This window comes from Diospyros lotus, chromosome 2 (genome assembly GCF_014633365.1).
Source record: "Diospyros lotus cultivar Yz01 chromosome 2, ASM1463336v1, whole genome shotgun sequence".
Taxonomy (NCBI): Eukaryota; Viridiplantae; Streptophyta; class Magnoliopsida; order Ericales; family Ebenaceae; genus Diospyros; species Diospyros lotus.
The window spans coordinates 39425133-39438716 of record NC_068339.1 but is presented as its reverse complement, the minus strand read 5'-3'; the positions used below and the strand labels follow the sequence as shown (position 1 = coordinate 39438716).

General features: G+C 32.9%; 1 protein-coding gene across 1 annotated transcript; it reads left to right on the top strand.

Moving 5' to 3' along the window:
- The first annotated feature begins 9176 nt into the window (after window positions 1-9176).
- Window positions 9177-9737, top strand: LOC127794808 (LOB domain-containing protein 18-like). The gene has a single exon (XM_052326062.1). The coding sequence runs from the start codon at window positions 9177-9179 to the stop codon at window positions 9735-9737; it is 561 nt and encodes a 186-aa protein (XP_052182022.1).
- The last annotated feature ends 3847 nt before the right edge of the window (window positions 9738-13584 follow it).

Sequence of the window (13584 nt, the reverse complement as noted above, 5' to 3'; positions counted from 1 at the left end):
TAAGAGGGATTTTGAGATTGATTTTTTTGTCTCTAAATCTGGCTCAAATTTAAATATAATTAAAAAATAATAATTTAATTTTCGTTTAAAAAATTTTAAAATTCAACGTGATAAACACATATACGAACTAAAAAAATTCATCCAGACCATACAATAAATCCATAAAGTAATACACATTATCCATAAATATTAAAAATACATCATAAAATTTATCATCCATACTAATAACACGCCCATAAATAGTAAAAATACATAATAAATTCTATCATCTATACAAATAACGGATCTTTTTAATGATCCAAAGGATCCGGGGGTGGTGATGATGAAGACGGCGGCAAGGGAGGCAACTTACCTTCAAGGGCTGACAGATGATCATGAAAGGGTTCAATAGCTGTCCTAACAGCTTTTTGAATTTGCTCTGCCAATGAGCTCGACGAGGGCGATGGCGGCGGCGGCGGTAGGTAGTTGGAACCAGGGATGGTATACACTTCTGACCCCATCCTATAGACGCGACCATTTTTCTTACCACCCGCAACCTCCAACCATATTGATCTCTGATCAATAACTGGCTGCGAGGGCTGGATAGCGTCAGTATCTTCTGGCTGGCCAAATGCCGATGCCTGTGATAATGCCTCTTGTTATCGCGTTTGGAAGTCAGCCTGCAAGCATCATAGATATATGAAACAGGTTTTATTATCAAAAGGTCAGTTAACCATAATAGAATAATATAAAAAGACACAAATAATGTATACTTACATAAGTATCCTTGGACCTCCTATCAACAAATCCCGAACTGTCTCTCTTTCTATGTGTTGCGAGAAACAACTCAGCCTGTGTGGGTGGATGACCAAATTGCTTCGACTGCAAAGGAAAAAAAATGTGTTCATGTAAAAAATGTTGTTTCTTAAAAAATAATTAAGTAAAATAAAAATAATAAAAAATATCAAATATTATTAGTCTTTTCTTATGCTACGACATAGGAATGGAACCAAAAGTATGCAAACTGCCCCTGATATCTGAAACTCGATTTTTCTTTGCCTCTTCAGACTTGTCTTTGAATTCTGTAGAATTCCAATACTCTTTTAGGGCTTCAAATACAGACGAATACATCCAACTTGATTTTTTAGTTAAATCTTTACGGACACGAAATAATATGTCCGTCATATGGTCAGAAGCAGTCTTTTCAAAATTAATCCTGATTTGATGTTCCAATTCACTATCCCAGAACTAGTTCTTCTGTAATGTTAAGATAAAATAGAAGTTACAGAAAAAAATAAAACAAAATTAAAGCAAGAATATGTGCTAAAAAAAATTAATGTTCCAATTCACTCATATAATATACGTGCTAAGAAAAATTCTTGAATAGAATATGTTTCTAAGCACTGACACAGTTAGGCATAAAAAAATGGATACAAGAATTAGAAAAAACATAGATACAAATAATAAAAAAATATTCAAATATTGCATACTACCAACAGTATGAAGATATACTATTAAATCTATACTACTAATGACAAGAGTCTTGTTTTATTGTGAATATGAATAACTTTTTTACAAGTCATAACCATATCATTCACTTGATTGCAAGCCAAATTAAATTTAGACATTAATAAAGAAAACCATCAATCATAGATATACTAAAGTAACACATTATCTTAAATTCGCCAAACCACATTTCTCTGACCTCAAGGTTTGTCTTTTTCCAACTTGGATACGGCCCCTCAAACTTACTTTGGATGATTCGGGAAATATCCCGTTTGCATAAATTGTTATCAAATCTGTTAAAAGACATGTTTGTGAACTCATGTGCTAAAATGAAATTTTCTTTGTTGAAGTAAAAATTTATTAATAAAATAAAGAATACTTACGAGGAACCCAACGGACGTATCATGTGATGGTTTTGAGGAGTAGCTGTGGGCATGGAAGAAGGCTTGTCATAGTTGGGGTGGGGTGTCAATGGGCTAGGGGAATCAAATCTCATCTCTGTTAACGGAGATGAATGTCCCCCTATAAAAAAAAAAAAAAAAGTGATTGTGAAAAGTTCGACATGCAAAGTAATAAATAAGCTAAAGATAGGGTGTAGGATGTACCAATGTGTTCCTCGCCATCACTCTGTCTGAACTGGCGACGTCACATAGACTGGCCTCTATGTGTCATATTTTGTCATACAAGGCAAAGAACAGTTAGTAGGCATGTAATAACAACTTTTAAATACTTTCAAAATAAAATATGATTTATCATGTAGAACAATGGTTTATGTTATATCCATGAACTCATTTTTAAAATTGTGTTTTTGAATTAACAGATTGAATGTAAGGATAAGATTGCAGTTTTTCACTATCACCTATGTAGCTATTCTGTGTTCTCTGACTGCTTATCGTTATACTCCTCTTCCTCTTCGTCTTCATCTTCATCCTCAACTTCGTCCTCGACTTCAACTTCTTCATAGCTTAGCTGTTCATCACCCGCAACAAGGTTATGATCGAAGGAGTACTCATCCACCAATTCGAATTCACTAATTTCATCTCTAAGGGTGTTGAGTTGTTCATCTCTAACTACAGTCGGCTGCACTGGCATTTCCTTATTTGCCTGATATGCATCCCTTGGTCTCTCGATAGTTGAGGCGTGAATTGTGCTCCTAGCCTTAACTCGAATGGCCATCCACCAGTCTACCAAATTTCGTTGTCGGGATGGATACAGAGCATAATAAACCTAATGCGCTTGAGAGGCAATTATAAAAAGATCATACCGATTGTACCTCCTGTTAGCTCGAACCTCAACTATTCCATATGGATGATGTATTCGAGTCCCACGTCAGGGTCAGGTCAAACCATGTGCAATTAAACAATACCACTTATTTGATTGGTAATCCTAGGTATTCCAATTGGATTACCTCTTAAAGTATACCATAATAGTCATTTTCGGGTTGTCCGTATACTGACCCTCTAGTGCAAACTCCGTTGTTTCTTGTTGACTTGCCTTGACTCTATGAATCTGTGTGAAACTTGTACCCATTGATGATGTACATAGGCCATGTGCACACCATTCTCAAGGGCCCCCATGACATGTCAAGTATTTATTGATCATTAATCTCATTAGTTGGATCATGCACCTGTGCATATGAAATACATGGCATAATTCTTATATTTGCAACGACAATACGTTTAGTAATTTAAGATAGACTTACGTATTCCTTGAACCATTTCAGGAAATCAATCTCCATCCTTTTATCTACATCAATTTCAGTCATGTGTGGTGCATCCGCTTTAATAGAATCCACAAATAAACTGCGTTTATAGAGGCCGTGTTAATCATACATGCAAATGAGGAACCTAAAGTTTGTAATACCAAGGATATGAGTGATTACTTAATTAATGTATGGCTGGATTTCGTCACAATTTAGAAGAACATACAATGTGGCACGATCTATTTCTCGATCATCCAATAATCGATCTTTATATGCACCTGATGGTCAACCAGAATGATTGAAGATGGAAAAAATTGAATGATCTGTCGATAGGTCAACACCATAATCATTTTGTGGACCTCGTCTGATCTTTGATTGTACATCAGGTCCAAAATAATGCGACAAAAAGTGGAGGTTTCTTCTGTGATGTATGCCTTACAAATGGAACCCTCCACACGTGTCTTATTTTTAACTTTAAGCTTCAATGTGTGTAAAAACCTATTGGGTAAATAAAAATATATTAATTCAAGTTTATAGGTCACATAAAAAAGGATATTGTGTAATGTTATCATTGTAATTACCTCTCAAATGGATACATCCAACGATAGTGCACTGGACCGCCAACACGTGCCTCATAAGCTAGATGTATATGTAAGTGCTCCATTGAGTTAAAAAACCTGGGTGAGAAAATTTGCTCCAGCTTGCAAATAGTTATCTTAATGTTTTTCTCCATTATTTCCAACTTATTGACCCTATGACTTGAAGAACACAATTCTTTAAAGAATTGACTCAACTCTACTAGAGGCTTCCATATAGGGTTTGGGAGTTCTCTTAGTGCAATTGAGAGGAGGCGTTCTATGAAAACATGACCATCATGGCTTTTCATACCATGCAACTTTGTTTCTCGCATGTCTACACAACGAGCCAAATCAGATGCATACCCATCGGGAAGTTTTAATTGATATACCCATTTGCACACTGCTCTCATTTGTTCCACGTCAAGAGCATATCTGGCCTTTGGCTTTAAGTACTTTCCATTGCCTTGTGCCACTAACTCAAGTTCCTTATGTCGACAATACTCTTTTATGTCCATCCTAGTCTTAATGTTGTCATTTGTCTTGCCCTTGACATCCATCACAGTATTAAAAACATTATCAAATACGTTCTTCTCAATATGCATTACATCCAAATTGTGGCGAATGAGATTTGTTTTCCAATATGACAACTCCCAAAAAATGCTTTTCCTTGTCCAATTGTGGTATGTCCCGTAGCCTTGCGTGCGAATTGAACCTATTTCAATTATTTTTGGCAACGCCCAAACTCGACCCCATATGTCATCACCGCTCAAATGTGGTGGAGGCTCACTCTTCTCAACCTTATTCTTAACAAAAGTATCTCGATTCCTTCGAAATGGCTGATTCATGGGCAAAAACATTCGATGATAATCAAAAAATGATGTCTTCCGACCATGCTTAAGCGTGAATGCTTTTGAATTCTCCATACAATACAAGCATACTAACTTACCTGCAGTCATCCAACCTGATAACATGCCATAAGCGGGAAAGTCATTAATAGTCCACATTAGTGCAACCCTCATCTGAAAGTTTTATTTTAGTGAAATATCATATGTTAGCATGCCAATATCCCATAACATTTTTAACTCGTCTATGAGAGGTTGTAGGAACACATCTATTTTGGATTTTGGATTGTGAGGACCAGGGATGATTATTGTAAGAAACAAATACTCTTGTCGCATGCACATCCATGGAGGAAGATTATAAGGAGTGGCAATCACATGCCAACATGAATAGGTTTTCTAGATTGACCAAACGGTGTAAAGCCATCAGCATACAACCCAAGCCTGACATTGCGTGGTTCACAAGCAAAATCAGGATGCACATTACCGAAGTGTTTCCATGCTTCTTCATCAGATGGGTGGGACAACACACTCGGCTTCCGTGGGTTTTCATAGCGCCATCTCATCTCCCTAGCTGTTGTCTTCGATGCGTAAAGCGTCTGAAGCTTGGGTGTTATAGGTAAATACCACATCCGTTTAATTGGAACATCCTTTCACCTCCCAGGTCCTACCTTGCAGTTTGTATATCGTGGGGTATGACAAAACTTGCACTTGATTGCATCAATATCATCCTTGAAATAGAGCATACACATATTAACACAACAATCGATCTTTTGGAACCCAAGGCCCAACTTAGAAACCATCTCACAAGCACCCCCTATCTATCTCATTAATTAAACACATCTAATTAACTCTCCTCTCTTTATCTCATTAATTAAACACATCAAATTAATTAAATATTTAAATCATAAAACTAAATAATAATATATTTATAGTACATGTTCTTTGTTAATTATTGATTTTTCTCCTTCATTGGCTGCAGTTTTGAGAATTACAACACTTTGGGTTTATAATTCAACTGGTAATATAGTGAAAAAATATTAATAAAAACTTAAAATTTGTTTTTTTCAAATATGTAACTTTTCTATTTTAAAATAATAGAGTAAAATATAGGATCAAATGATGAAGATTGATCGAATAATTTAATTTATTAAGTTACAAAAATTTAATATCACTAACAAAGAACATGTATTATAAATATATTATTATTTAATTTTTTGATTTAGATATTTAATTAATTTAACATGTGGTAGTGGATGTTAGTAGATAATCATTCGTTATTTGAGAGCCAACAAGTGTGACCACTTAATTATATGAAATTGTAAGGATTAGAATAATTTATAATTTCTTTATTTAAAGTTAAAAATATCAAAAAAATGTGCTAGGGTTATGATTTGCATCATCATGATGTAGCATCATCATGAGGTAGCTATGTGGCTATGTATATATATATATATATCTACTGCTATCATCATCATATGTATATGAATGCACTCTTGGATCTAGCCACCCCCATCATAGCACCCATATCATCTACATTAATTAATTATAATCTTCACTCTAATAATAATAATAATCATATATGTAATAATAATTATATACATGACACATAAACACATTTCTTTGGAATAAAACAATCATCTTCCCTCGGAGCTGCCTACTATAAATAAACAAATAATAAATAGTTTCATTGTTAAGACATTCATTCATATATACACAATTATATTCTTGTTAAACAAGTAAACAAATCATCAAATACAATGTTAAGAGATATGTATGGGATGAATGAATAAAAATATTTATTAATATTTAAAAAAAAACTAAAGAGGATGTGGGTGGAGATGGAAAGTGGAAAACTAAAAATCAGGAGACATGTTTTAACATCTAGCCATGTCTCTTTGTCGTTTGCTGTCGTTTGCTATTTCTCTGAGAAAATCCACTTATTTTAACACTTCAAATCAAACAAAATAGCTATATGCATATATCATGGCTAGCAAATGTAGAGAGGAGCTAGGTTTTGGTTGCAAAACTTGAGGTGAATAGGACATAGAAGATGGGACATATAAGAGTACTTGAAAATCGATCAACAAAGTTGGGGGGAGAGGAATAGAAGCCAATTTGGAGGCAACGACGAACAACCGGAGGTGAAGACGGAGGCAGTGGCAAGAGTGAATTTATACACAGAGAGAGAGAGATGAGGTAGAAGGGGTGAGTGATAAGTTTTAATTTTCGGACAAAAGATATAAAAACTAATAATGAGACAGTAAAGCATGCATTTAGCCCTTATCACACCTATAATTTATTATTTCTTCTTTCTTTTATATTGTAATGATCACAAACTCAATTTTGTATGGTAATGATCACAAACTCAATTTTGTATGATAATGATCACAACTCTCAGCCCATCCCCTCACTTGCCTTTTTCATTCTCTTTTCAATTCTTTTAATATTAAATTATCAATTCTTTTAATGTTATCATTATTATTAATATTAAAATATATTAATGTTATGGCCCTGAAGATTCTCAGCAATGCCTATTGCCAAATCAAAAGTTGGCTTATTTTAATTAGAGTTAATTATATAAATTTAGTAATATGCCAATATATAAAAAATAAAAATATATAAAGAAATAATGTTTTATTCCTTCAAATTAAATGACTAAATAATATCAATTTTATAAAAATTAATCTTATAAAAATATTAACATTATATTAAAAATAATCTCTTGAATATCACATGAGTTTTTATACAATAAATTAAATATCAATATGTATAATTTTTAAATAAGTCAACAAGTAAATAAATATCAAAAATTGCAATTTTAGAAAAAAAAAAAAAAGATAATGTTTTTGTGATGATTCAAAAATTGCAATTTTAGAAAATGTATTAAAAAAATTTAAAAATATATATTAATTCTTTTTTATTTTTTAATCAATTAATTTATTCTAATTTTTTTTATTATAAGTAATTTCTAATAAATATAAAATTATAAGATTATATATAATAGACAGTTAACATAAAATTTATCAAATTAAATATGATCATGTTATTAATCAGTCTAAAATTTAAGGCATATATGTATGTAGGATAAATAATATAAATGATCATTAAATTTTATATTAAAGTATAAAAATATTAGTAAATTTTAATTTAGTATATAGTTTCATATTTATTATTAATTATCATTAAAAAAATCTAATAAAATATTGACATCGATAATAATGTAAATGATTAAATAACATAGATAGTTACTGAATTTTGCATAATATAGATAAACTTAAGAAGAAAAAATGTGAAAGCAAAAAGAATAAGAAAAAGATAAAATAATGATGAGTAAAGAGAGTAATGATAATTTTGATCATAATGATGAGCAAAGAGGCGGGGAGATTCTCGCCTCTCTTATTTTTATTTAATAATATTATATTTTATGTTATATTATATGACATTACATAACATATATTATATTTTATGTGACATAACATATGTTATATTTTATGTTATATTAAATAAAAAATATATAATTTATAAAAATAATATTAATAATTAATTAATTGATAAAAACAATATAATTTAAAATTATGATAGTTGACAAAATAATTTAAATTATGATAATTATTAAATATTTTAAATAATAATATAATTTAAATTATTAAATTTCAAAGTAATATTTATTTAATTATATTATTTTTATTTAATTGATAAAAAAACAGTAATTTATTATTATAATAAATAATAAAATAATAATCTAAAATATAATAATAAAATGATAATTTATCAATTGATATCATTTTATTTTTTTTGTTTTATCAATTAACCGCAATAAAAAAAATAAAAAATTTGTCTCTATACATATATATAATATATTATTATATACGCATATATAATATAATATATAATAATTAATAATAACTTTAATTATATAATAATATTAATTATTTAAAATATTTCTTTAATATTTTCTTTTTTCTTTTCTTTTCTTTTTTTTTTCTCCTCATTTCTTCTTCTCCTTCTTCTTTCTTCTCCTTTATTCTCTGTGCTTCTCTTGCATGCACGAACATCTCACACCTTCCAGACCCACTGGTTGCTCCCGGTCGCCGCGCACCTTCTAGATTTGCACTGCCATTGTTGCTTTGCACCCAGGTCCACTGTTGCCACCTCCTAGATCGCCGTTTGCCTCTGCCAACCTTGCGCACGAACAACCACCGGTCGTCCCTGCCTTCCAGCGTCGCCACCACCTCCGACAGCCGCCGCTGCCCCATTTGCAACCATTTTCAACGCCTGCTCCGCAGCCCCAGTTGTCGATCTCCATCTCCGATGGCCTAAACGGCCCTCCGTCGGCTAGATCCAGCCGCCACCGCAACCATTGCCGCCTCCACCGGCCATCAACGCCTTTGCCTGCTTCCGTCGGATCTGAAGCCAAATCTGGGCTGATTCGACCCAACCAGGTTCGACCTGACCCCACCCGACTCAATTCAAGTTCGACCCATCTAATGACCCATATCTGATTTGACCCATTTAATTAGATCTGACCCATACCTGATTTGTTTAGATTTAGCCGGATCCAAATCTATCATGCCAAGGCGCAACATACCAAAACCCCAGTGTCGATACGGTGCCTGCGTAGTCTTAAATAGAGGATGCAATCCACAGTACATCTTTTCTCCTTACTTCCGTTGTGAGGATGGTATTACTCGCTTTGTCGCCATCTGTGATATTTTTACTATCAGAAATGTCGCCAGCTTACTAGCTTCACTTCGGGTCAGATACCAATTTTGGGCTTCCGATACACTCCTCTTTGAAGCTCAAGCCTGGCTTCAGGATCCTGTCTATGGTTGTGTATCCCACATTCTAATCCTTCAACAACAGGTTAGTGATTTGCAAGTTTATCGACCTTATTTGCAAGATTCACTATCTGCATATTATTTTTCACATCTCCAACTTGTTCCTCAACCTGATCAATACCCAAGCTGGAATTTCGATCTTCCCATTATCTCAGAGGACATCCCTTATCCTAGTTTCCCAGAGACTACTCTTCCACCTTACCCTGACAAAGACAGTAGTAGCCAGATGCCACCCCCAGATGACATTGATGAGCTGGGACCTATCGTGTTTGGAAACCATCGTCGTCCATGAGTATCAACCACGTTATCGATTTTATGGTTTGGCTTTTTTCCTTTGAGTAATTGTATGACTTGATCTCTTGTAACTATTTTAAACATATGGAATGAATATTATGCTTTTGGGTACTTTTAATATTTCATTCCCTTGTTTTACACTCGATTGGATATTGATCATCAAATATCTCAGTCTCTTGCAACTGTTTTAAGAATTCATCAAATTGAGATAAAAACATCGGCTCTTAATTATCATTTGATAATTTACGTCCTTAATCAAGTCACACATAGCTAAGCATCCCTTGTTTTACCCTCGATTGTATACTGATCTTTTATATTTTTATCATACCCTCGATCTTATAGTTAATTATTATATAACATTTGTAGTGTTTGTTTATTACCAATTGTGTAGGTAATTGTTTAAAAAATTAAATTAAAATTTTAATAATAAAATAATAGAATAAATTAATTAAAATAAATTAATTGATTAAAAAATAAAAAAATAGTTAATATTATATATTTTTAATTTTTTATACATTTTCTAAATTTTTGCCATGGCTAAATTTATTTTTTATTATTAAATGAATAAATTTTGCGATGATGAAGAATGTTAATAACTATTACAAATAGTGCGATCATTTTATATATATTTACTAACTATTACAAATAGTTAAATATTATATATTTAATATATTTTTTAATTTATAAATTTATATATATATATTAGTTTACAAGTATATATACTTTATTTTATATTTTATGCACATGAAATATATTAATTTGTGTTTAGAATTTAATTTCTATATCTATAAATAAAAATTTTACATTTTATAAATTAATATTTTAATATTTCATATTTTATAAATTAATTTTACATTTTAAAAATTTTACAGGGAACAAACTTTCTCCCATATTTGAGACAAATTGTCTGCCTACCCAATGCAATTGAGTATTGCTATTATCTCCACATATGAGCAACATGAAATGGAAACTCACTTTCACACTTTTTTAATATTTTATTTTGCCTTCCCTCTTTTCTCTCACTCTTTTTCTCGCCATTCTCTCTCTCAATTCAATAGAAACCCACTTACAAACTTTTTTAATATTTTTAATGTTATAAGAAGAAAAAATGTGAAGGCAAAAAAAATAAGAAAAATAAAAAATAATAATGACCAAAGAGAATAATGATGATTTTGGTCATAATGATGAGCAAAGAGGCCGGAATCTTCCCGCCTCTTTCCTATTTTTATTTAATAATATTATATTTTATGTTATATATTATATAACATTACATAAATTTTTACATTTTATGTTATAAATAATATTATATTTTATGTCATAATTATGTTATAAATTTTTTACATAACATATATTATATTTTACAAAAATTATTTTCACAGAAAAGACACTACAAAATTATTTGTCGAAACCGTAGCAAAATTCAATAATAAAAAAATTAAAAATTAAATTTTTTTAAAAAATAATAATTCAAAAATTAAATAATTTAATTTAATATTCTTGTAGTGAGATAAGGGAGGCACCTGAATCTATGATTCTAATAAATATTTTTTTTTATTTTCTTCTTTTTTCTCCACCTTCCCTTCTCTTTCTTTCTAACTCTTAGACTCCACCAGCATCGCCTTCTAGATCTACTGCTTTCCAGATCTGCACCAGCACCACCATTCAGATCCACTAGACGAATTTTTTTTCGTCTCTAAATCCATCTCAATTTGAGAGGGATTAGTTTCGGCTCTAAATCTGTCTCAAATTAGAGAGGGATTATTTTCTATCTGTAAATCGGTCTCAAATTAGAGATAGATTTTTTTCCGTCTCTAAATCCGTCTCTAAATCCATCTTAAACAAATTTGTCTCTAATTTGAGACTGAAAAATTCGTCTCAAAAAATTTGTCTCTAAACTATTGTTTTCTTGTAGTGAATGCTCATAACTTTCATGAATAACATGCATAACATAAGCAGTCATATCATATATAAGTTTTTGGGAAAAAATCATTCACCTTTGTCCATACATTAAGACACCTCAAAAAAGGCGCACATCGCCTCGATATGCGTGCTCATCCTCGATTTTCGTGCCAACTCTCAAAAGTTGCACCAATCACTTTTTCTCAATCACCTCAAACATAAAAAACATATTTAATCACTAAATATCTCCATTTTCCAATTTCCTATTTTCTTTTATTTTCCTTTCTAAAAATCCGAATAAATACCATCGGGACTATTTTTTCAAATCTATTTCCACAAAAATTCATAATATCCTATGAATTTCAAAGGAAAATTACTGAACTTACCCGGATGCTGCGTTTTCACGCAAAACGAGATTGTTTGGTGCAAAAATCGAGACATCGGGAACTCCAACTTCAAAACTTTTTGCACAAACCCCAGTAAAATAATTTTTCTGATTTTTCAAACACTTTTCTAGAATTTTTAAGCATGCCACACCCCCACATGTGCCCCCAAAAGGTCTGCCACGCGCCTGCGCGTGAAATCCGGCGCGTAAGGCACATGCGCCAGTTATCTTCCTTGGGGCCGATTAGCCGGCGATGCTGGTTCTCTCCACCAGCTTCTTCCTCCCTTCCAATCGATCAGCATGGTACAACTTGTGCCTTGAAAGGATCACCGGAGGTGCCTCAACAGGAGACTCAAAGCCTCGACCGAAGCTACCGCCTCCATTCTTAGGTGAGCGTCGAATACCCTTCAAACGACCACCAAAATGCACCAAATTCTCCAGAATGGATCACCAACTCATGGGCAACAAAAGCCCCTTATTGAGACCTCTCAATTAGTTCAAAATCGGGACAAATTTGAAACACCCATTTGCAAAACCCTCGGCCGAGCCCTAGCTATTTATAGCCAAAATTGGGCCTCGAAACACCCATGGACGTTTGACCCAATACCTTAAACGCCTCAAGCGACCCTTGGATGACCCAAAAGCGATGAAAAAGGCCCTCGAAAATTCGATTGCAGGCTGCGACATGGCCGATCGAACTGTGGTTGGATTTTTTGAAAATCTGGCCACCCTCGTGCTCGCCGACGGCCTAGCCTTGTCCCCCTCGTATGCTCGACCATTCTCCTTGGACTCTCCATGTTCAGAATCGTCTGGTTGGAGGCGGGCAAAAGCTGTTAGCCATGGCAGCTTCAATTTTCCACAAATTGCAGTTTGGTCCTACATTTTCCCAATTTGCACTTTGGCCCTTTTCATCAAGCCCCTGAACTTTATTTTACTTCCAATGAGACCCTCAAGCTCTACGATCCTCATTTTACCCCTCGAAGATTATGAAAAATAACATTTTGACCTCTCTCGAGTAATTTCAAAAAACTACACTTAGGCCCGAATCTTCATTTTGACCTCAAACCCTTTTGTTTCTTCCTGAACCTACTGAAGGGTTGATCCTTACGAAAAATTGAAGCCCCTTCAAGCTTCCGTTAACTTTTCGGAAGTCCCCTATGACAATTTAGTTTTTCAGCCTGAATCGCAGCTGTACCAAAAATCGTTTCCGATTCAATTTCTTTCAATACCATAAATCCTATCTCAGGATACTCCTTAATACCATATCATTTTCCTTTAACATTTCAGCTTCAGGGAACTCCCTGTAATTGATTCGGTCATTTTTTCAGACTATTTAGATACCAATTTTTTTCGAAATTCTATTTTTCTAATAAAATACTTATTCATAAATAATCCACATTTTCTGGGTATTACAGTATCTTACTGAGAGTTTATTGGCACCCAATGCAAGGTAAGTTAAATTTTGGAGCTGGACTAAGGCCTCTGGGATGGTTCTTGTGAAAACATTGAAAGTGGCACTTATAACCTCAAGAGATTTAAAATTTCCAATGAAAGAGAGAAT

What these genes read in the sequence shown, in the direction of transcription:
- LOC127794808 (XM_052326062.1), top strand. Translation starts at nt 9,177, where the DNA reads ATGCCAAGGCGCAACATACCAAAACCCCAGTGTCGATACGGTGCCTGC.